The sequence below is a fragment of the Myxine glutinosa genome, chromosome 1 (genome assembly GCF_964187855.1).
Source record: "Myxine glutinosa chromosome 1, kmMyxGlut1.1, whole genome shotgun sequence".
NCBI classification, from domain to species: domain Eukaryota; kingdom Metazoa; phylum Chordata; class Myxini; order Myxiniformes; family Myxinidae; genus Myxine; species Myxine glutinosa.
Genome location: NC_136261.1, coordinates 307925781 through 307951552, shown reverse-complemented (window position 1 = coordinate 307951552; position 25772 = coordinate 307925781). Strand labels below are relative to the sequence as shown.

The following is a 25772-nucleotide window of genomic DNA, read 5'->3' as shown; positions in this document are numbered from 1 at the left end:
CACGTGGTGGGGAGGTGTTTTGAATCACGTTGTGATGAGGTGTTTTGAATCACGTGGTGGTGAGGTGTTTTGAATTATGTGGCAGTGTCTTCCAGTCTGCACACCTACCCCTCCCGTATGTATGTGCTGAGTGGTTCTTTTTTGAATGTTATATATTTTTTCAACCTAAATCTTAAACTTCAATTGTTTATAAAATGAAATATCACGTATATTACAAATACATTTGTGCAAGAGAATTGTTCGTTTTAGGATTGGTGTAAATCATGACAACACAGCAGCTCAGGTACAGTCCTTATCCTCAGCTAAAACAAGCCCATTCCTCTGCAACAACGCATGGTGAGGCGAACACAGGGAGCCGAGCCAAGCTAGTATCATATGTATATATATATATATATATATATATATATATATATATATATATATATATATATATATATATATATATATATATATATATATATACATATATATATATATACAGACTTGGCATTTAATATGGAGTATTTTTTTTTTTCTTGACTTGGGTTTACTTTCTGAACTCAGTATATCAATCTGGTGAGTTTCTTTTACCCTTCGGTGATGTCTTTGTTGAAAGAACCATGTCACTGATTGTCTTTCGCAGCAAGAAGTCAATAACAGGATTATATCACAGGTGGCGTGACAAAATGTAAGGACAGGTACATTTGACGATTGGCTTCACAATCGGGTATATAAGGGTTGTTGCGTTCTGTATTAGTGGAAAACAACTGCTGCACGTCTACAAAAGTTATTGCCGCTTCCTCTGGAGATGGTCCGTCAACTTGACAATTCTGTTTGTCATGGAGTGGTGGCTTTACGAAATTCTGGCATGAAACAGCATGCTATTGCTCGGCAGTATGGCATCACTCAAGGTCAGGTGTCAAAGATCCTGAAACAAAATGCTCAGAGGGGTGTCCCTACTCCAAAACCGAGGTCAGGACGTCCACGCAGAACCACAAGGAGAGATGATCGCCAGCTGCACCGGTTAGTCTGCAATGGCCGTACCAAGTCAGCTAATCGGCGTAGGGCTGAGTGGCAGCAACTGACAAATGTGCGTGTATCCAGAAGGCTAGTCAACCAAGACTGGTTCAAGCAGGCTATCATGCCATGCGTCCCCTGAGAAAACCACGCCTGACCAGACAACACAGCCAGCGCCGATTGCAGTGGGCCAGAGAGCACCGTCAATGGCAGTCAGGACACTGGAATCACGTGACCTTCAGTGACGAGTCTAGATTTCTGGTCTATCGTCAAGATGGCCACGTCGGAGTGCGCAGACAAGTGCATGAAGCACACAACGAAGATTGTATAGTGCCAAGAGTCCAAGCTGGAGGTGGTGGGGTGACCGTTTGGGCTGCTTTTCATGCAGGGGTCAAAACTGACCTGGTTGTTCTGAATGGAAACTTGAACCAGTTCAAGTACAGGGTCATTCTGGAAGAAACATTGCTTCCATTTGCTCGTGCAGCCTTTCGAGGAAACTTTGTCTTCCAAGATGACAATGCACGGCCTCATCGTGCTCGCATGATCCAACACTTTCTTTCTGACAGTGGTGAAGAGCATATGGAGTGGCCTGCCATGTCCCCGGATATGAATCTGATCGAGAACTTGTGGGCAGAATTAACGCGTCAAATCGACAACTTGGTCCAGCAGCCCACCACTGTGCGTGAATTGCAGCAGGCTATTGTCACTGCATGGCAAGCGATTCCTGTCCAAACCTTGGCAAATCTCGTGAACAGCATGCCTCGACATGTACGTGCTCTCCTGAATGCTCGTGGTGGTGACACGAAGTACTGAACTGTAATTTTACTGTCCGTAATCCCAGTCATAATTTAGCTTTTGTTGAAATTTTTTTTGGCTAATGTGCAAAATAAAGAGACACTTCTGGAAAACGTGCAGAAGTTTAACACAGTACTGTCCGTGAATTGAGTTCGATATCAGTTTACATCACTTTCAAGGATCCATTTTTTTGCTTTGAAATGTCAAATGTGGTTTATGTTTCTTTTAAAGGTCACATTAACAAAATCTAGAATAATTTCAATATAATTCCAATGAACTTTTGGTTCTAAGTCATCTTGAAAAGTAAGTTCACCCCCACAAAAAAATATTCCATATGAAATGCCAAGTCTGTGTGTGTATATATATATATATATATATATATATATATATATATATATATACATACATATATATATATATATATATATATATATATATATATATATATATATATATATATATATATATATATATATATATATATATATACAGTATATATACAGTCACGTGAAAAAGTAAGTACACCCCATGTAAAGTTTTGACTTTTTCAGCATATTTCATCATACAGCTATTTGATCTTCATTTCAACAATATTGATAGATAAAGGTGATATAATATAACAAATATCATAAAACATTTACATTTTGTAGTCCATTGTATAATTTAAATAAACATAAATGCAAATTTCGCATTCTGGATTGGCTCTAATAGGTGGTATTAGTCAGGTTCACTATGTTTTTTCGTTCAAAATTTTGGTAGATTAGCAAAACTATACATTTCTGGAATACTCAGAGCATGAGGAATCCAAAAATTAATGTTTGCATTTGCATAGACACCCTCAGGACAGTGATGACGATCTGTAAAAGCATATTCCTGAATGGTGTAGACCTAGTAGATCCTGTGTATAGGACTTATAGTTCAATCTGATACTAACAAGGCTGCTTTCTTGCTTTATAAACCCATACCTATAACTTCAAAGGACTTGCAATATCATGTATTATGTAATACAGTTATATCACAAATATAAAGACAATGGTTTTCAATTACCTTTGTTTGTTGCTTTTCTATAGTCCTGAGCACTATTTTGAGGCCTTTATTGGATTCCTTAACCCAGAAAACATAGGATTAGCATATTTAATTAAGTTTCTAGGTTGACTAGAAGCCGAGATAGCGCAAAATATGTATTTTATGGCGGCCATTTTGAAAATCCAAAATGGCGGCCATGCAGGTGTCTGTGCAAATGCCAACATTGATTTTCGGATTCTCCATGCTCTGATGATTCCAAAAATGTTAGCAGGTTTGCTAATCTCCCAAATTTTTGAACGAAATTATATTTGTTAACATAGTGAACCTGACTATATTGCCCCCTTTGGCAGAAACAACCTCAAGTAAGCGTTTCTTATAACTGTCTACCAGTCTCTGACATCGACTGGGAGAAATTTTTGCCCACTCCTCCATGCAGAATTCTTTCAGCTGTGTGATGTTTGAGGGGTTTCTTGCATGCACAGCTCGTTTCAAATCTCCCCACAACATCTCGATGGGATTTAGATCCGGGCTTTGACTTGGCCATTCCAGAACCCTCCATTTCCTTCTTTTCAGCCATTCCTTGGTGGATTTACTGGTATGTTTAAGGTCATTGTCATGTTGCAAGGTCCACTTTCGGTTGAGCTTCAACTTTCGGACAGATGGACTCACATTATCCTCAAGCACCCTCTGGTACAATGAAGAATTCATAGTGGATTCTATGATGGTGAGCTGCCCAGGCCCTGATGCAGCAAAGCTGCCCCAAACCATAATATTTCCACGACCATGCTTTACAGTTGGTATCAGGTTCTTGTGGTCAAATGCTGTCTTTGGTTTTCGCCAAACATGTCTTCTGGGACTGTGGCCAAATAGCTCTACCTTTGACTCATCTGTCCAGAGCACATTGTTCCAGAAGTGCTGGTCTTTGCCTTGGTGTTCATTGGCAAACTTTAGTCTTGCCCTGATGTTCTTTCTGGAAAGCAAAGGTTTCCTCCTGGCACACCTCCCATGTAGATCAAATTTGTGCAGCCTCTTTCTAATGGTAGACTCATGCACTTTGACATCAACAGTGGCAAGAGCTACCTGTAGGTTCCGTGATGACATTCTGGGGTTCTTAGAGACTTCTTTCAGCATCTTGCGGTCTGCTCTCGGGCTGAACTTGCTGCGGCGGCCTGGCCTGAACAAGTTGGCAGTTGTTTGGAATCTTCTCCACTTGTAGATGATCTTCCGGACAGTCAAATGATTGATTTCAAATTGTTTGGAGATCTTTTTAAATCCCTTCCCAGACTCGTAGGCATCTATAACCTTCTTTCTGAAGGCCTCAGAGAACTCTTTGGATCTCGGCATGGTGACCCCGCACACTTCAACAACAAAGAGCAAACCAAACTAAATGTCTGAGGTTTAAATAAGACAGGTTCCTCCAAAATCCTCTCTAACGATGTTCTAATCATTTGCACCTGAGCTGGTGAACCTGATTCTAATTTTAGGTATTTGAAGTAGTGATAAATGTAGGGGTGTACTTACTTTTTCCACATGCGAAATTTGCATTTATGTTTATTTAAATTATACAATGGACGACAAAATGTAAATGTTTCATGATATTTATTATATTATATCACCTTTATCTATCAATATTGTTGAAATGAAGATCAAATAGCTGTGTGTTGATAAAGTCAAAACTTTACATGGGGTGTACTTACTTTTTCACGTGACTGTGTGTGTGTGTGTGTGTGTGTGTGTGTGTGTGTGTGTGTGTGTGTGTGTGTGTGTGTGTGTGTGTGTGTGTTTTTATATATTTTGCGCTATCTCGGCTCCTCCATGCAGAATATATATATATATACAGACTTGGCATTTAATATGGAATATTTTTTGTGGGGGTGAACTTACTGTTGAAGATGTCTTAGAACCAAGAGTTCATTGGAATTATGTTGAAATCATTCTAGATTTTGTTAATCTGACCTTTAAAAAACAAAAACCACATTTGACATTTCGAAACAAATAAATTGATCCTTGAAAGTGATGTAAACTGATATCGAACTCAATTCATGGACAGTACTGTGTTAAACTTCTGTGCGTTTTCCAGAAGTATCTCTTTATTTTGCACATTAGCCAAAAAATGTTTTAACAAAAACAAAAGTTAAATTACGACTGGGATTACGGACAGTAAAATTACAATTCAGTCCTTCGTGTAACCCCCACGAGCATTCAGGAGAGCACGTACACGTTGAGGCATGTTGTTCACGAGATTTGCCAAGGTTTGGACAGGAATCGCTTGCCATGCAGTGACAATACCCTGGTGCAATTCACGCACAGAGGTCGGCTGCTGGTCCAAGTGGTCGATTTGACGCGTTAATTCTGCCCACAAGTTCTCTATCGGATTCATATCCGGGGACATGGCAGGCCACTCCATATGCTCCACACCACGGTCAGCAAGAAAGTGTTGGATCATGCGAGCACGATGAGGCTGTGCATTGTCATCTTGGAAGACAAAGTTTCCTCGAAAGGCTGCACGAGCAAATGGAAGCAATGTTTCTTCCAGAATGGCCCTGTACTTGAACTGGTTCAGGTTTCCTATTCAGAACAACCAGGTCAGTTTTGCCCCCTGCATGAAAAGCAGCCCAAACGGTCACCCCACAACCTCCAGCTTGGACTCTTGGCACTATACAATCTTTGTTGTAGGCTTCATGCACTTGTCTGCGCACTCGGACGCGGCCATCTTGACGATAGACCAGAAATCTAGACTCGTCACTGAAGATCACGTGATTCCAGTGTCCTGCCTGCCATTGACGGTGCTCTCTGGCCCACTGCAATCGGCGCTGGCTGTATTGTCTGGTCAGGCGTGGCTTTCTCAGGGGACGCCTGGCACGATAGCCTGCTTGAACCAGTTGTTGGTTGACTTGCCTTCTGGATACAGGCACATTTGTCAGTTGCTGCTACCACTCAGCCCTAAGCCGATTAGCTGACTTGGTACAGCCATTGCGGACTAACCGGTGCAGCTGGCGATCATCCTTCCTTGTGGTTCTGCGGGGACGTCCTGGCCTTGGTATTGGAGTAGGGACACCCCTCTGAGCATTTCGTTTCAGGATCTTTGACACCTGACCTTGAGTGATGCCATACTGCCGAGCAATAGCACGCTGTTTCATGCCGTAATTTCGTAAAGCCACCACTCCATGACAAACAGCATTGTCGAGTTGACGGACCATCTCCAGAGGAAGCGGCAATAACTTTTGGAGACGTGCAGCAGTTGTTTTCCACGAATACAGAACGCAACAACCCTTGTATACCCGACTGTGAAGCCAATCATCAAATGCACCTGTCCGTACATTTTGCCACGCCACCTGTGATATAATCCTGTTGTTGACTTCTTGCTGCGACAGACAATCAGTGACATGGTTCTTTTAACAAATAAATCACCAAAGTGTAAAAGAAACTCACCAGATTGATATACTGAGTTAAGAAAGTAAACCCAAGTCAAGAAAAAAAATATATTCCATATTAAATGCCAAGTCTGTATATATACAGTCATACCCCGTTTTACGCCATTTCGACCTCCGTCAAATCCGACTTTACGCCACTCTTCAAGTAAATTTCAGTTCAGCGAACGTCATTATGTGCGACTTTACATCACTCCTACGGACGTGAAAAAAATTAAACAATTTAAACAATTTCTTGTTTTAACGATCGTTGATTGTTGTTTTAACGTTGATATTTTAACGATCGAAACAATTTAAAATACAATAAAAAGCACATTAAAAATATTTTAAAATGTACGTTCCGTTTCCGTACGCATAGCTGCTGGTTCTCATTCAAAACAAAGGCGATGCTGCCATATGCATTTTGTCCTGTGCTGCGGTCGCGTGCTTGCTTTGCCTTTCACTGGTATTTTTGTAATTATTCCTTGACTGTGTAAAGGTTCCTTTACTGTGTAAAACAACCAACGCAACGTGGCAACGGCGAAACATGACGATGCCGGCTCAGACGTACTGTATACGTTTGCATATACAGACTTGGCATTTAATATGGAATTTTTTTTTTTTCTTGACTTGGGTTTACTTTCTGAACTCAGTATATCAATCTGGTGAGTTTCTTTTACCCTGCGGTGATGTCTTTGTTGAAAGAACCATGTCACTGATTGTCTTTCGCAGCAACAAGTCAATAACAGGATTATATCACAGGTGGTGTGACAAAATTTAAGGACAGGTACATTTGACGATTGGCTTCACAATCGGGTATATAAGGGTTGTTGCGTTCCGTATTAGTGGAAAACAACTGCTGCACATCTACAAAAGTTATTGCCGCTTCCTCTGGAGATTGTCCATCAACTTGACAATGCTGTTTGTCATGGAGTGGTGGCTTTACGAAATTCTGGCATGAAACATCGTGCTATTGCTCGGCAGTATGGCATCACTCAAGGTCAGGTGTCAAAGATCCTGAAACGAAATGCTCAGAGGGGTGTCCCTACTCCAATACCGAGGCCAGGATGTCCAGGCAGAACCACAAGGAGAGATGATCGCCAGCTGCAGCGGTTAGTCTGCAATGGCCGTACCAAGTCAGCTAATTGGCTTAGGGCTGAATGGCAGCAACTGACAAAAGTGCCTGTATCCAGAAGGCTAGTCAACCAACGACTGGTTCAAGCAGGCTATCGTGCCAGGCTTCCCCTGAGAAAGCCACGCCTGACCAGACAACACAGCCAGTGCCGATTGCAGTGGGCCAGAGAGCACTGTCAATGACAGCCAGGACACTGGAATCACGTGACCTTCAGTGACGAGTCTAGATTTCTGGTCTATCGTCAAGATGGCCGCGTCCGAGTGTGCAGACAAGTGCATGAAGCCCACAACGAAGATTGTATAGTGCCAAGAGTCCAAGCTGGAGGTGGTGGGGTGACCGTTTGGGCTGCTTTTCATACAGGGAGCAAAACTGACCTGGTTGTTTTGAATGGAAACCTGAACCAGTTCAAGGACTGGAAGAAAGTACCATTCTGGAAGAAACATTGCTTCCATTTGCTCATGCAGCCTTTCGAGGAAACTTTGTCTTCCAAGATGACAATGCACGGCCCCATCGTGCTCGCATGATCCAACACTTTCTTGCTGGCCGTGGTTTAGAGTATATGGAGTGAACTGCCATGTCCCCGGATATGAATCCGATAGAGAACTTGTGGGCAGAATTAACGCGTCAAATCGACAACTTGGACCAGCAGCCTACCTCTGTGCGTGAATTGTAGCAGGCTATTGTCACTGCATGGCAAGCGATTCCTGTCCAAACCTTGGCAAATCTCGTGAACAGCATGCCTCGACGTGTACGTGCTCTCCTGAATGCTCGTGGGGGTTACACGAAGTACTGAACTGTAATTTTACTGTCCGTAATCCCAGTCGTAATTTAGCTTTTGTTGAAAAAAAATTTGGCTAATGTGCAAAACAAAGAGACATTTCTGGAAAACGCACAGAAGTTTAACACAGTACTGTCCATGAATTGAGTTCGATATCAGTTTACATCACTTTCAAGGATCAATTTATTTGTTTCGAAATGTCAAATGTGGTTTTTGTTTCTTTTAAAGGTCACATTAACAAAATCTAGAATAATTTCAACATAATTCCAATGAACCTTTGGTTCTAAGACATCTTGAAAAGTAAGTTCACCCCCACAAAAAAAATATTCCATATTAAATGCCAAGTCTGTATATATAGGCAGGACCCAGTACCTCCAATGACGGGGGCTCATAGTGCGAGAGGACTGGGGGGTGATCGTGGGAGATAGTGTCCGATGTAGAGGGATGGTAGCTCTACCATCCCTCACGTTGGGGCAAAGGAGCAGTAGATTTATGGGGTTTGGCAGTGTGAACTAGCCGAGGGCGGGCTAGGATATTGCTAGGGATTTAGAAGGATGACAATAGGAGACCGAGATTTAAGTAGAGACATTGATACAGGTAGAGGGGACGTAGTCAGATTAGAAGGATGTTGATGATGAGGGAAGTGCTTAGTATAAGGGAAGACAGGGAAAGCACAAGTATTAGAGGGAAGTAGTTAGTTAGATGATGCTGTGTGTGTGTAATTGTGGGGGCCTATTGGGCTTGGTGAAATGAGGCATTGGTCGAGAATGGTTGTGTGTGTGAGAATCTGGTTATCGTTGAACTTGGTGAAATGAGGCAATGGTCTGTGATGACCGGAGAAAGTGTATGAGTGGTGTATTGAGGACATGTGTAATGGTGTTGAGTGATTGACTTGCATGGGGTGCAAGTGGATAAATGGAGAGAATACTTGGTGTGTGGGAATAATGGTGTGTGGAGTGAGTAGTGCAGATTGGGTGGTGTGGAGTGCATGGTGCGAAGGAGTGGATGGGGGAGGATGGACCCCTTCACGAATACCCAGGGAGGGTAGTTTAAAGTTAGGTAGAGGGAGTAGGTAAATTGTTTGGAAATTGACATCTGTGGTGCAGGGAGTAGCAAGTTGTTGCTTTGAGGGGTGCATGAGTGAGTGGAATGGCTGGGCGTGTGGGCTTAATTAGTGAGTATGGTTAAATAGGCACTCCACCACTGGTAGTCTGTCGGCCAGGTGAGGCCGCAGGTAGGCTCTGTGAGCCAGGTAGCGTTCAGTATAGAGTTCAGTGGGGCGTGAGGATCCTAAGAGAGGACCCGGGTATCCCAATGCCAGAGAGGGCATCAGAGGGGTGAGAGAGCTAGGACGGCCTTCCCCAAGTTAGGGTAGTTGAACGAGCTAGGCAAGCTCGGGTGGCGACTTCAGTGGCGGAGGTGCGCAGGTAAGTAGGACCTGCTGGTAGAGCCACACGACCCAGCCCCGAAATTGTGCGATGGCACAGATAGAAAAAATGGGGGAGTGAGACCCCAAATTTGGTAGGGCACCACAGGGTGGGTCAATGGGAATTGGTTTTTAGAACCACATAGTGTAAAGAGGCCAATTGATTGGCAGGGCAAGACCCCGGGTAGTTTAAAGAGTTAATGTCAATTAGAAGGATAGGTAGGATGAAATCTCTTCGCACCATCCACATCCACTCACCAAGGTGACAGGACTCCACACCAGGTTTTGCAGATGATTTGGAATGAAAGACGCATCATGATGTGGGTGAGACATTGTGTTTATTCCATCTCTTCCTTCTTGGGAGGGATTGGAAACGAATTTGGCATAAAGGGGGATAAAAGAGACAAGACGGTAGAGACGGAATTTGTAAAGTGTAAATATGGGGAGGGGCAAGGGTAGTGTAGGTTGACATGGGGGGTGACGAACGGCTCGGGACGAGCTTTCTCCGCTCGCTCTCCCACGCCCCTCATGTTGCATTACCTTGTTTTGACGTGTACCCTTGCGCCCTTTCCCCCACTAACCTCTGCTTTGTCTTTCCTCCCCACCCATGGACCCATATCCTTTGTTGAGGGGAGTGTGCAGGAACCCTGAGCTGTGCGGCTGCACTTTTGTAGTAGATATACCAAGTAGATACCCTTGATGCATATCCTTGGAAAGAACCGATCGACGTGTGCATGTGCACATGTGCATGGATTTGCAAATGCCTGCCTGTACGTCGTTGTTTCTGCGTATATCGCATCGTCCAAAAATAAACAAGCAAGTAACTTCGACCGCTCGAGGAAAGACGGGGCACGCCTACGACTGAGGCGAGCGTCGATCCCCAGGGCGGCCGGGTTCACGAAACCCTGAGCTCGTTCGTTAGTCACAGACGACACGACACGACCACCGGTGAAACTGCTCGGACACGTTGGGTAAAGCACGCCGTGGTGAAGCGGGCCGCGGAGCCACTCGGCACCCAAGCCAGCTCACGGTCGACACGTCCGTGCCGGTCACCCCGTTCGAGGAGAAGACCCGACCGATAGAAAACAACAGAGGGACTCCCGACGGGGAGCGCAAAGATTCAGGGCGAAGCCGCAGCCTCCTCCAGTTATTTACTCTAGTTTTACGAATTACGGTTTGTCTTCATTTTAAGGCATTTTTAAGACATTACGCCCGGTTTACGTCAAAAACCGAGTTACGTCACGGCTTATGGAACCAATTAATGACGTAGGCTGGGGTATGACTGTATATATACAATCCATACTGGGCGTATGGTCTCCCACAACACACTTTAATGTGTATCAGCCACAATTAATCAATTTGAAATAAATACAAAAAAATTTTTTTTTACAATTACCACAATTGTCTGGAATTTGCCATTCAAAAATATGCACAATGTATAACCTCATTACATTTTTTTTTACATCAATTGTACTTTAAGCATACCATCAACCCACTCCCTAGAGTGGCAAATACCCATGTGTTGATCATTTATTTGCTGTCTTACAGAAACACTACAATCTTGATTCCACAACGGAATACTAGTCTCTGTGTACGCTAGCGCCAGTCTGCATAGTTTCCTTTTTTTTTTTAGTTGATAAAACAACAACAACAGGCATTTTAAGGCCATTTTCCCTGCAAGAGCGGGGTTAGCCTTGCGGTCCCCATGACAATCTTCTCCATTCTCCATTCTCCATATCAATTTTAGTTGATAAGAGTTATGATTAGTAATGAGAAATGTTGCACGGCCAATATCGAGTGTCATCCCTTCACCACGGCTATACAGTTAAACATCCGACGAATGGCTAATACGCAAAATCATACTTTCTCATGGTGGTAATCATACTCATTAATTTTGAGTTGATAAATAAAATGAACTGCTTGCTGCTATGGCCAGTCACACTTTTTATGTTCCCAGTTCCTGTATACAAAAGTCAGTCAAAGTTCAGAAAAGCTATAAATGTAAAACAGCAGAGCGATTGATCACAGTCATATGAACATGAGCTTCATACCCTGTTATCGCCACCGGACACAGCCAGAATGCTTCCTGTTATTGACCAGCTGACGTGCCAGACAACATCATTAAACTTGTGCAGCAGCCTGGGTGTCCAGCTGCTACCTGTACTCCTCCAGATGAACACCCTCCCATCCTGGTCAATAACGGGGGGGAAAAAAAATGGATCAAATGTGCCACAAATTTCAGAATTGCAAATGCAAGATACGAGACACAACATGCATGTTCAAGAGGATCCCAAGATGCCATTTGAAACAAAGTAGCTCTTTGTATGCTCGTGCCCTTGCAAAATTGCAAAATCCTTCTGTGGACATTCCACAAAAGACATGTGCAATGGCAGGTGTCAATGCCTACTCGAGAAAAGTCAAGATCGTCAAAGGCAGATGTAATGCCCCAGTGACAAACAAGACAGACAGATCATGAGATGTCACAACTGAAGAGTACATTTGTACCTGTGAACAACTTGCAATAGTACAAATGGGAAGACCAATGAAAGGTGCCCACGCCACATCTCGGACCCAGTCACTATGACTTTCAAGCTTGACTTCTTCCTTCCATTGCCCATCTTCCTCTCTAGCATGAGAATAAAACTCCCATCACAAGGGCAAATTAATCCAACCTTCTCTCCAATAATGATGAGAATAATAATAAAAATAAAAAAAGAGATAGAAACCCACCTCCACACCTTGACAAGGTTGTCACATCCACCAGACACAAATTGCTTGATGGATTGTGGACTCTGGCCAAACAGGCTACCAATTGACACAGCAGGTCCCCAACTCACAGCATTGCAGCCAATCTGACGTGGGTTGCAGTTTTGCAAAACAACAAATGTCAAAACCTATTAAATGTAAAATATATATATATATATATTTTAAAGTACACATAAATCATCCTGCTAGTTTAGCTAATTGTTTAGTGTTTAGCCAAGGATCTATGAAAGTTTCCACAGATAAAAATACCACACAAAGTTATTGTATGGAATGGGAAATGGAGAGGAGATTTAAGGCACAAGTAACAGATGAAGGGTAAATGGAGAAAGACAAAAATATAAGAACCTCATGAGTGCTACTGCTCCAAGACGAATGCTATTCATTACATATGCACAAGGAGAAGAGGGCAGGGGTTCAGGTTGGTTTATACAAGGGTGCTTCAAATATGCCTTCAAGAGCATAGACCATTGATACAACCTCAATGAGCAAGACTAGCTCTTCATTGTACTTAAAATTTTGCTTATAATTGCAACTGAACATGTGTTTATAATACACACCCATCCTCTGGAGTTTTAATTAATTTATGATTATTATTTATTTATTTTCGTTATTAACCACTTAATTATTTTCTTTCTCATCTGGGCAATATCTCAGGCACCTTTTGAGCTAGAAAGCTGATATTTGGACATGACAGTGACAAAGTGATGTGGCTATAAAGGATATTTTTGATTCATTGATTAATCAATTAATCGATTAATTATTTATTGATTAGTCAATTAATGAATCAATTATTCAAAAATTTTCGATTAATGACAATTGATTTTCAAAAAGTTAGATTCAGATGAAACTGGTGGTTGAGGTATGCTATTAGCCAATTGATTAAGAAATTATTTTACGATTAGTATTTATTGATTTTAATTATGCAATTAATCAATCAATTAATTGTACACCTCTCCCTCCCAATACCATCTCTATGTGATGAATGGCGGTATTGCCAGGCGCCGAAGGCGCCCCAGCAATGCCACGCTGGAGGATCTTATTCATTTATTTGGCATGGGGGCGGTGTACTTTGAATCTATCTGTACTTGTTATTATGATTATTTATTTATTTTCTTGTTTTTTTTTCTGCTTAACCTATCGATTACCGTATGAGTATTTAATCTCAGCAAAATGAATCAAAATAAACTGTTGCTCAATTGTAAATTGATTACGTGAAATAGAATGCTTTCTTTCCAGGCAGTAAATTGGCATTGAAGAATTAACCTGTTGCTGCTTACAAATATATGTCCACAAACAACCTGCAAAAGATCATTAAAAGAAGAACTGACACTATACAATTTCAAGATTCAGGTCAAACTTTTATTGGTGGCACGTGTTACCAATGAATTTACAACAAACCAGAAGTAACTCGGACATGGCTAGGGATTTGCCCATACTTGAACATCTGTAACATGTTTAAACAATTCCCAATTCAAACTATTCAATGTACAACTTGCATAAAACTACAAAGAGGAAACAACCATAATTATAAGATAACTGGTTGGAACAGACTCATTGATAGGTGTACTAACGCATGTGCATTTGAATTATGAAAATGACTAAAATGCTCTATGTCAGTTCAAGTGTCAGTTCAAGTGTCAGATAGGTTAAGCAAAGTTGAAAATGAAAATTAAATTCTGCAAGAGGATATCCCTTAAGTAAATCAAGAGCAATATATGCAAACTTGTGGTTTTGAGACAGCTTCTTATTCTTGTTGTAACAAACTTTTTCTGACAGAACCCATGTTCACAGCACAAAACTGCCCACACGGATTTCAAGCACAATGGAAGTAAGAGCTGCAAGGCCAGGATAAGATTATTTGTGTCAAACAAGCAACAGTTTGCAAAGGTCAGGAACAGACTTGGTTGTGCGTTTGAAGTGGTCATCAGCAAGGCTCTTGAATGTCTCAAATTCAGAACGACAGTCTACCTTGTTGGGGGGGAGTATACCATTGATGTGATTCCCAGCATTTCAATAGTGGAAGCCCAGGTGTGTTTGTGTTTGTGTGTGTGTGTGTGTGTGTGTGTGTGTGTGTGTGTGTGTGTGTGTGTGTGTGTGTGTGTGTGTGTGTGTGTGTGTGTGTGTGTGTGTGTGTGTGTGTGTGTGTGTGTGTGTGTGTGTGTGTGTGTGTGTGTGTGTGTCGTTGGCTGTTATTTCCATTTGCTGGTTTCAGGAGGTGGAACGGAGTCCTCCCAGGACCCAAAGTATCCACCTCCGCTTCGGTAAGGAATCACAGTTCATGGACCACGCTGTTTAACTTTTTCAGAGTTTTGTTCCAAGGGCTCTTTTCAAGATCGTCACCAAACCCCCGGATTGCCTCCAGTTGTAGTTCATTTATGGTGATGTTCCCGGGCATGGTTTTCAAAATCTCAGTGAGGTTCTTCTTTATCTTTCCTGTTGCTCCAATTATTACTGATACAATTTCAATGCTCTTCAGCTTCCAAGATCTCTTCACATCATTTTTGAGGTCCTGGTATTTGGTCATTTTCTTGATTTCTGCGTTGTTTTGGCCAAAATCACTGGGTATTGATATCTCAATCATCAATGCTGTCTTTTCCTTTTTGTTTCCGAGTACAATGTCCAGATGCAATGCTTTGTTTTTTATGTTCATGCTTGATGGAATCATCAGGTCATACGTGAGCATGACGTCCTCATTTTCAATAATTGCCCTTGGTTCGTGTTTCCATGAGTTTTCTGATACTGGGATGTTTAAATTTTTGCAGATATGCCAATGAATCACTTTGCATACTTTGTTGTGCCGTTGTGTGTAAAGTTGTTCTGATAATAGTTTTTTGCATCCTGAGAGCAGGTGACTCATACTTTCTGTTTCTGTCTTGCAGAATCTACACTTGTCCATCTGGCTCAGTCCCGCCATTTTTTAAACCCAATTGTGTAGTGTCCTTGGGCATTTATTATGATTTGTTTGCTGTACCAGTTGAGCTGACCTCTTCTTAGCTATTCCAATGAGCCTTCTTTGTCTATCCCCACTCTGTCCAATTATTTTTTGCATTTTCATGCTCTTTTGTCATTCTCCCAGTTGTTGGTGTATATTTCTTTTCATACATTTCTTTTGTCTTTTTTGCAATTGTTGGGGCTGTATTTGTTGTTGCTTCATTTTCCTGTGTGGCATCTTCTAGTCACACCTGTTTTTGGAGATTCTTTGCAAGGTGAGTTTGGGATACGTGTGTGTGTGTGTGTGTGTGTGTGTGTGTGTGTGTGTGTGTGTGTGTGTGTGTGTGTGTGTGTGTGTGTGTGTGTGTAATAAGGCTCTTGCGGTTGGGATGATCCATTTTAATTATTTAAAGGCACAGCCAACCAAAATGACATTACAACCAAACTCGTGCCTATTTTGATACAAACAAGAAGGACCACACTGTGGTCACAACCCGTGCCAAAATCTGATAGCAGGCCGATTGGAAGACACACTTTTAATGTGCTATTAAAAGTTTAACTTGACATGTCTTGTCGATGACAGCCTCCACTACAGCTATATCAGAACGAGCTGATTAGTCACACGGTCACGGGTTGTTTAACCCCAATATGGAGCCGTTCAAAAAATTACGTAACACTTTTTTAGGGAGGCGCCTACCGTGTGTGCTGTTGGGCTTGACTACACTTTACTAACCATTTTTATTCCACATTGATCAGATTTTCCAGGGTCCTTCATCGTAAGACTCGACCGAAACAAAGCAAATGGAACTCTGATGCAACAAACCCGAGCAGTATATTAGCAGTTGCATATAAACCTCATGTCTTAGGCCCACCAGAAAACCAAGATGGCTGCCATATTCTTTTGTCTGGGTGCCATGGAGGGTGGAGTCGAGCGATAAATGTGGGTGGTGTCCAACAGCTGTCCAACCAATGGGCACACATTTCAAAAGTCGACCCCCAATAAGAACCACAACAACAACCATGTGGAGCTCTTGTAGACCTGTGACATGTCACTGGTAAAAATGTGTGTATACATACATATACATGTATGGCAAATCATCAGCGGCAGTGTACACAGAAACATGCACAAACAAGGCTCCCAAACATGTACAATATCCAATAACAATTATAACAGTTAACATACAAATACCAAGACCAAATCACGTCTCACCTGTAATTGCAGGGAATAACCAATCAGCTTTCACCTAATCAATAAAGCTAGTCTCAGACAGGGTCAGAGTCCAACCACCGACCTCCCAGACTCAATTTTGCCATAGAGTTTTTTTTTTTAATGGCAATGCCATCTGGAACAGCATTTGTCTGTCCGTATGTATGCATGTATGTATGTATGTATGTATGTATGTATGTATGTATGAATGTATGTATGAATGTATGTATGTCCCTTATGCCGGCATTTTGCAGGTTAATTCCCTTTAAAATTAGTTTTCTCTACAACCATTAATCCGATTGACAAAATTTTCACCATATGTAGATTTTTTTACTGATAGTTATGACATCATAGGACAGTGGTATGGGTGTCATCTCGGAAAAACCGAAATTTTTTTTACCTGTACATCTCCAAAACTGCTCCATGGAAAAAAAATTGAAAAGTGGCTCATTGTAAAGTACTCCCCATGGGGAATAACATGTGTTAATGATGTCATAGGTGCCTTTATTATGATGTCAAAAATCGAAAAGTAGAATGCTTGATCTGATCAGTAAGAAATTTCTTGAGCGTGACTAAGGATAAATCGGTCGAGAAAAAAAAAAAAAACATTGATGACATCATCAGTCACGTGCTTCAGCAGCCATATTTTTACGGCGTAGCCCATAGGCCAATGCCGTCTAAAACAGCATTTTTTCTGTCCGTCTGGTGCAAGTATGTATGTCCCTCAAAGACATCCACCAATCAGAGCTGAGGATATAGTCACATGACATGGGGACAGCAGATCCTCCACTCAGCAAATCCAAGCCTGGCTACACTGTTAGACTATCTGTCTTGTTTTTTTTTTGGTTTTTTTTCCTTAATTGTTCTCAACAAGAGCGAGGATTATGGAAGAGCAAGGTTAAATTGACAGTTGTGTAGCAGAACAATTGGGCCCAACCATCAAGGGAATCAGCAAAAAGGAAGAGAGAGAGAAAAGGGTGGAGGAAACACTGAAAACAGCAAGTCAGATGGTTGTGTAAGGAAGGATTCATGGGATAATAAAGATCATGGGTCAGAATGGGGGATGGCATGAGGTTGTGGTGCACTGCCAGGTTTAAGCCCTGGAAAGGCGGTTCTATCGACGGGAAAGTCGAGGAACAGTTGAGGTGCGAAGGCAGCCAAGATTTTGCTAGGTTTTAACCAGAAGAGGATTACTGGAATAACATGTGAATCCTGGGATTGCTGGTGAGGGTTAGAAGATTGAGAGAGCACAGAGAGCAACATTGGAAAGGAATCTGTAAAGGAACAGAGATGACCTATTTGACAGATCAACAATTCATACCGTGTGTGCGTTGTTGATCTTTTGTGCCTCCCATCGGCCATCAGCAGATCGCTGTAGCACTGAGATGCCTCCATCAGAGCTCCCACACACGAGCAGCAGGCCAAACTCACTTGGTCCCCAGGACACCGAATTAACTGGGCAGAAAAACCACACAAGACTTAACACAGGTAAAACAAAATACTAGAACAGCACTCGGTAGAGCGCATATCTCTGCCAGTCTGTACGGTTTACATTTTATTGTATCCCAATGATGCGGATCTGCATCTGGACCTCAACCAAAATCTAACCACCTTGTTCTCGTCACCTGCACAACTCATCGACCAAGCTTTGTCATAACTCGTCCACAACTTTTTGAGATATCCTGCGATGTATCGTTTTTGGCCCTCAATGGTATTTTGGCGTTTTTGGCCTTTTGGTCTCAATGGTGAAGAATCACTTTAAAAGTTTTTTCGTATCCAGATTTGGATTTTCACCAAAATCGAATCAATTCGGCCAACCTATCCACCATGTTTCGTCAAAATCCGTCCATAACTTTTTCAGATATAACTTTTTAACTTTTGTATTGGAGCTTTTTTGAGACATTTGAGCCGTAACTTTTTTGAGGCAAACAGACAGATAGGGTGAAAACAACCTTTGTTTTACCCTCAGTGGTGTAAGTAAAAATGTTTAGTTATCCACCGTAAAGGATCACAAGGTTTTATCCTTCACTGGAGCAAAAGAGCCTAACAAGTTTGACTCTTTTAGATCAATTATACCAAATACATACTTGGCATTTAATATGGAATATTTTTTTTGTGGGGGTGAACTTACTTTTCAAGATGACTTAGAACCAAAAGTTCATTGGAATTATGTTGAAATTATTCTACATTTTGTTAATGTGACCTTTAAAAGAAACAAAAACCACATTTGACATTTCGAAGCAAATAAAGTGATCCTTGAAAGTGATGTAAACTGATATCGAACTCAATTCACGGACAGTACTGTGTTAAACTTCTGTGCGTTTTCCAGAAGTATCTCTTTATTTTGCACATTAACCAAAAAATGTTTTTAACAAAAACAAAACTTAAATTACGACTGGGATTACGGACAGTAAAATTACAGTTCAGTACTTCGTGTAACCCCCACGAGCATTCAGGAGAGCGCGTACACGTTGACGCATGCTGTTCACGAGATTTGCCAAGGTTTGGACAGGAATCGCTTGCCATGCAGTTACAATAGCCTGATGCAATTCACGCACAGAGGCAGGCTGCTGGTCCAAGTTGTCGATTTGACACGTTAATTCTGCCCACAACTTCTCTATCGGATTCATATCCGGGGACATGGCAGGCCACTCCATATGCTCTACACCACGGTCAGCAAGAAAGTGTTGGATCATGCGAGCACGATGAGGCCATGCATTGTCATCTTGGAAGACAAAGTTTCCTCGAAAGGCTGCACGAACAAATGGAAGCAATGTTTCTTCCAGAATGGCCCTGTGCTTGAACTGGTTCAGGTTTCCATTCAGAACAACCAAGTCAGTTTTTCCCCCTGCATGAAAAGCAGCCCAAACGGTCACCCCACCACCTCCAGCTTGGACTCTTGGCACTACACAATCTTCGTTGTAGGCTTCAGGCACTTGTCTACGCACTCGGACGCGGCCATATTGACGATAGACCAGAAATCTAGACTTGTCACTGAAGATCACATGATTCCAGTGGCCTGGCTGCCATTGATGGTGCTCTCTGGCCCACTGCAATCGGCGCTGGCGGTGTTGTCTGGTCAGACGTGGCTTTCTCAGGGGACGCCTGGCACGATAGCCTGCTTGAACCAGTCGTTGGTTGACCAGCCTTCTGGATACAGGCACATTTGTCAGTTGCTGCCACTCAGCCCTAAGCCGATTAGCTGACTTGGTACAGCCATTGCGGACTAACCGGTGCAGCTGGCGATCATCCCTCCTTCAGGTTCTGCGGAGACGTCCTGACCTCGGTATTGGAGTAAGGACACCCCTCTGAGCATGTCGTTTCAGGTTCTTTGACACCTGACCTTGAGTGATGCCATACTGCCGAGCAATAGCACGCTGTTTCATGCCGGAATTTCGTAAAGCCACCACTAAATGACAAACAGCATTGTCGAGTTGACGGACCATCTCCAGGGGAAGCGGCAATAACTTTTGTGGACGTGCAGCAGTTGTTTTCCACCAATACAGAATGCAACAACCCTTATACACCCGATTGTGAAGCCAATCGTCAAATGTACCTGTCCGTACATTTTGTCACGCCACCTGTGATATAATCCTGTTATTGACTTCTTGCTGCGACAGACAATCAGTGACATGGTTCTTTTAACAAAGAAATCACCGAAGCGTAAAAGAAACTCACCAGATTGATATACCGAGTTCAGAAAGTAAACCCAAGTCAAGAAAAAGAATATATTCCATATTAAATGCCAAGTCTGTATATCGTATTTTACTCAGAATTAATGGGATATTTCTATTTGGGATCAAATATTATAAACAGCTTACAGGTAGAGCACTCGCCGTTGAGCTGTCTAGTCCGAGTTTGATTCCTGGACCAACTATAAAATGGCACGCTCGCGTTTTACAGGCAGGAGGTTGAATCAAAGACTGCATCTCCTGTTGGAGGTGAAGTCAAGCTGAGGACACATCTTCCACGTTAAAATCCCACAGTGCCTTTTGCAAAGAGTAGGTGATTGTTGCTGGCATGCTGACAAAATTCTAATTGCTGCCTTGACCAGGCATGAAGTTCATGCCAGTCACATTCTTGTGGTTGCCTGTAAGAAAGCCAAAGCATTGTGTGCCAAAGGACAGGCAACCTATCGGGTAACGATATTAGCCTAACAAAGTCTTTCTTTCTTCAATTAGCCTAACTAGCTCAGAAAACAAACAAACAAACAAACACATACACACACACACACCTGCATCACTTCCACAACTGTGCCAAGCAAGTTAAGCATAAAAAAATAGATCTCGTCGAATTTAAGGAACAAATAACGAAAAAAATAATGCCCCTGCTGAAATCTTGCCAGAGCGTGTTTCAGCCGAGAGCTCAAACGAGCTGCCACCAGCCTGTTCAACACAATACGTGCAGTAATGACAGCTGTCTGTCTGTCATTCACAAAAGCTTTTCACCAACTGATTTTGTCAAACAGTTCCATCAGCTGTGCACTTGTGCTGCTGCATTACCATGCGCTCAAACATTGATGGGCCACCATTTCACACAGTTGTTCAAGCTGTTGGTTCTTCTCCAAAACTTAATTCAACTGCCACGAGACTTCAACTCTAAAGTTGAAAAGCTGTGCAAACATTATTCATTATTGTGTGTAATCTGCCCTGTGCTTATATGAAATTCACCAAACCTGATGGTTACGTTCACCACATGGCAAGAAGTTGCGGGAGCAGTATCATTTTTGCCCCCACCCCCTGGACCAAGGTCAAAAGGTCAAAACGCAAAAATGCAATTACAGGCACATTTTAAACATTTTTAAATGAAACTTTGGAATTAATATGCAATCAGCATTGGGGGATGCATGCAACATGTAACAAATTTTGGGATTTGACCCCTTGTTCATGTCCTGGGAGTGGAGACTTAAAGTCACAGAGGTCAAAACAAAAAATTTAACTCAAGATTTGGATCATTCCTGGTGGAATATTTTGCAATCTTTCAACTTTTCTTTATGTGAATAGTGTGGGGATTTGCAATGGCACACCATCGACTTTGTTCTAATACAATTCTTACAATTTGGGGGAAAAACCCGTTCACAATGTCTGAGCAATTGTCTCAGGATTCTATAACTCCAGGTTCAAAAAAATAATAATAATAATAATAATAATAAAAAATTCACAAACCATATTGATCTGTCCAATGTCTAATAGAGTCATGCATACAATATCTATACAAGCTCTACCACAAGACATCTTTCAAAATAAAATTCCAAATCTTAATCAACAACAGAAACTTTCTGCAGTGACAAAATGAAAAAGAAACGTACATAAGAAGTTTGTTACCAATTTTTAGATCACCTAGAACGAAGTTCAGGTGAGCTTATGTGATGGTGCGTCGTCCGTCCGTCAGTCTGTCAGTCAGCACTTGAAACTTCTTCTCCGAAACCGCTGAACGGATTGTGACCAAATTTGGCACAAATTATAGTTGTTGTGTTGTGACTAAAGTTTGTTCACGGCATTAAAAAAAATATGGGTCTCAGGGGGTCTACCAGGGGTCAAAGTGGGTCCAGGTTTGACCCCCCAAAATAGATATTTGCTTTCTTCTCTGAAACTACACACACGATTTCGATAAAACTTCACCACAACCTTCACCACCCGTGATGTACCAAAGTCTGTTCACTGCATTTTAAAAATCTGCCCCTTTGGCGGTCTACGGGGGGTTGCCCCCCCAAAATCGGTGTTTGCTTTCTTCTCAGAAACTACACACGCAATTCCGATGAAACTTAACCACACCCTTCATCACACCTGTGATGTACCAATGTTTGTTCACGGCATTAAAAAAAAGTCTGCCCCTTTGGGGAATTACAGGGGGTTGCCCCCCAAAATAGGTATTTGTTTTTTTTCTCAGAACCTACACACACAATTTTGATGAAACTTCACCACAACCTTCATCATCTGTGATGTACCAATGTTTGTTCAGGGCATTGGAAAAATTGGGGTCTGAGGAGATAGGAGTTGCAATATAAAGTCTGTTCCAAAGCTAACGGTCAATGCTTGTTGAAAAAAAAGAAATGCTTTTTACTTGACTTCTGAAAGATGTCTTTTTACTTATTCTTGACCCTCGGGCAAAACACTAAAATCAGGTGCCCATTCAAATTATATTTCCAATGAAAACTATTACACAGTAGAGGAATAAAACAAATGGTTTGCTATCTACAGCTTAACCACCATTTTAGATATCACAAGGTGACAGCAGTTTTCAAAACTGTCATGCTAAATATTGATGTAGCAGTTTAAAGACACTTCTCTACAGTGCTGAATGAACATGTTTAATGGACTGAATTTGATTGGGATGAAAAAGGAAACAGGAACCAGGAACCAAACCAGGAACAACGTTTAAAATGGTACAAGAACTGCCGTTCCATGAATAAGATTTCTACCACCAAGAGTCAAACTGCTCTTACTTGCAAACTTAACATTTTCCTGCATTGCCTAAAATATTCCAGCAGTCAACTTAAAACTTGAAAGTTATCTTGGGGTAATTTATTTTTAAAAACCAGAGCAATGCGGCTGTCACCAATATGCCTCCGCGTAGTCCCTGCGTGTGACAATGGGTAGATGCCCTCGTTCACTGTCCTAAAAATAAACAAATTTGATTTAAATCCCTTTGGAATCCTGTTCTCAAGTATCACATTTTTACCAGACATGACAGATTTTACATCGATCGGTGAAGCAGTTTCGGAGAACGGCTTTTTTTAAATATCAGCTTTCAAGCTAACATGGCTGCCAAACCACGTGACATACGACATGAAAAATGTACTCTCTGCATATGTATGGGTAGAGGATCACGTTTGTGAAGTTTCATGTCGATCGGAAAAGGTTTGTTTTTCTATCAAAAATGGCTGCCAAATCACATGACCTACGACATCATTCTCAAACTATATGCAACAATGGTGTTAGATGACATTTTTAAAATTTTGCATAGATAGGTAAGATATATTTAATATTTTCTTTGAATCCAATATGGCTGCCGCACCATGTGACAAATGACGTTTTTGTGATAAGCTTTTAATCGCCATGCCTGGTCAATGACAAGTAAAGTTTTAAGTCAATCAATTTGGTGGTTTGAGAGATGTTTTTTCAAGGTTTTAGGTTACATCTAATATGGCTGCCAAACCATGTGACTTATGATGTCATACATTTAATATTTCAATACAAATGGGTCATAGATCCTATGCATGCAATTTCAGATTTTTGGACAAGGCATTTGATGAAAACATGAATGGCTGGTATACCACTTCACTGATGTCATCATTCTGATTTTGTTCCCCTTTGGGAGTACTTGACAATGTGGCAAGTTTCAAATTTTTCCATTCAGCAGTTTCTGAGAAATAGTTTTAATTATATGTGTTTAATCCAAGATGGCTGCCATACCACGTGACCTATGACATCACAAATATCACAAAAACATTCTATATGGGTGTTGCTCCCACTCTGAAAGTTTTGTCTCAATCGGACATGTGGTTGCTGAGAAAAACGAGGTTTAACCCGACAGACAGATGTACGGATGGACGGACGGACAACCCGAAAACATAATGCCTCCGGCCACCTTCGGGGGTGGAGGCATTTAAAAAAAAAATTCATGTTGTCATGAAACTACAAACATCCAGCAAAGGTCTCACCAGAAGAATCGTGTCCTTTGTATTCGTGCATCTTCTCCCATTCGTTTCTCCCTTCTTGCCAGATGATCACCTTACGATCGTAGGCGCAAGAAGCCAAAACACTACCATACATGGCATGAGCCCAAGCAACTTGCCAAACAGGTCCATCATGGCTGGCCAAGTGACAAGGGGAAGGTTATTTAGCAAAATGCACCATTTTATGAAGACAATTTTCATGCATTTTTCAAATTAATTCGGCCTTAAGGATTAAGAAAAACTTTTAAATTGTGACTTGGCAAGACAACGTTGAGAATTTAAATATGGTGGCCCATTGGCAACGACATTAGCCTGGCATCCCAGAGTCTGGAATCAAGTCAGGGTTAAGGAAGCAGTTTTCAGGATTTAGATTCTAAGCTCTAGCAATTGGAGCATCTTTGCAGAATTACAAAGTACCTTTTGGCAAAAACTCAGCTGGCTCACCACTAGCTTTCAGCGAGTGGGTAATCCATCTTTGTTCTTGTAGGAGCTTCAAGCTCAAATGCCTTCACGCAAATTTGGATGGGCACCAAAATGCCACCTTCCATGACAAGGTTTTAAAGAAAAAAAAAAACCCAAAAAAAACTGACATCATTTTATCATCCATGCTAAGCAAATTTTTTTGGCATTTAAAAAGATATTTTGGCTACAATTTATTCGGTTTTGAGCGCTGAAGCTATCTATAAAAATCACAGCAGGTAATAAAGCTTATCTCCTCTGTGGACTGAGACTTCTGTGTACAACACAGACACCAATACACGAATAAAGGGTGACTAGTGACTGTCAAAACTAATTTCCTGTGGCAGTTCAGAGATGGGTTATCAAGTTGTCTCCTCTAAAACCCGATGGATGCTCGTTTAAAACCCGATGGATGTTCAAGATAGCACATTACTATTGAACAAGAGCACAAGGCCTTTGGGCTTGTCTCATCGATTCATATCACAACAAAATCTTTAAATTTCTCCCAAAATTAATATTTATATCCTGATGTCATTTTAACAAGTCAGAAGTAAGACGTTAAAACCAACTAACCAAGCAACCAGCAGAGCAGCAGCAAGACAAGCAAGAGAGCACTCATCCGCACCACAGGCTTTTTCAACCAGGCCAGGCTAGATTTGGAGAAATCAACTCAGAACCACAAACGAGTCAATTCATAACCCACTAAAACTCTCCTCCAAACCTGCCAGATAATGCTGGTTCAAAGCATCTGCAATAGTGAAACATGGAACTTGGTTCTAAATTGAACTCATTCAGCCACCGCCACAAACCGATTAAAAACCTTGTTTGAGGAAATAAGTACTATACAACAAAAAAATAGAATATCAAAACACTTTTGTTTCAACTTGACTGAAAAGGCAAAGCCACTCACATTACTTAAACCAAATTCAAAATAAAATGATAAAATAGGTTCTTCACATCACTCAAGTTTAAAAAAAAAAAAGAAGAAAAAAAAAGGCGACAAAAACTTTTGACAAAACATACCCGTGCAGATGTGCCACGAGGGTCTGTGCTCCATCTCGGATGTTGAAGATCTTGACGGTCCGATCTGATGAACATGTTGCCAGTCGGTTGCCATAGTAATCCATCTGAGCATCATGCTGTCATCAAGGGAGAGGAAGAAACC

General features: G+C 41.6%; 1 protein-coding gene across 2 annotated transcripts in view; it reads right to left on the bottom strand.

The window, feature by feature from the left end:
- Positions 1–25772, bottom strand: part of LOC137439878 (protein SEC13 homolog) — a 63983-nt gene that overhangs the window by 7434 nt on the left and 30777 nt on the right. Inside the window, exons 3-8 of one of the 2 annotated variants that reach the window (XM_068136080.2) lie at positions 25631–25746; positions 24134–24285; positions 17792–17925; positions 12297–12418; positions 12072–12192; positions 11618–11755 (exon numbers count right to left, since the gene is read on the bottom strand). In XM_068136080.2, the coding sequence (XP_067992181.1) occupies positions 11618–11755; positions 12072–12192; positions 12297–12418; positions 17792–17925; positions 24134–24285; positions 25631–25746 (783 nt within the window). The remainder of the gene's footprint in view (positions 1–11617; positions 11756–12071; positions 12193–12296; positions 12419–17791; positions 17926–24133; positions 24286–25630; positions 25747–25772) is intronic. The other variant, XM_068136089.2, reaches the window with a different exon arrangement.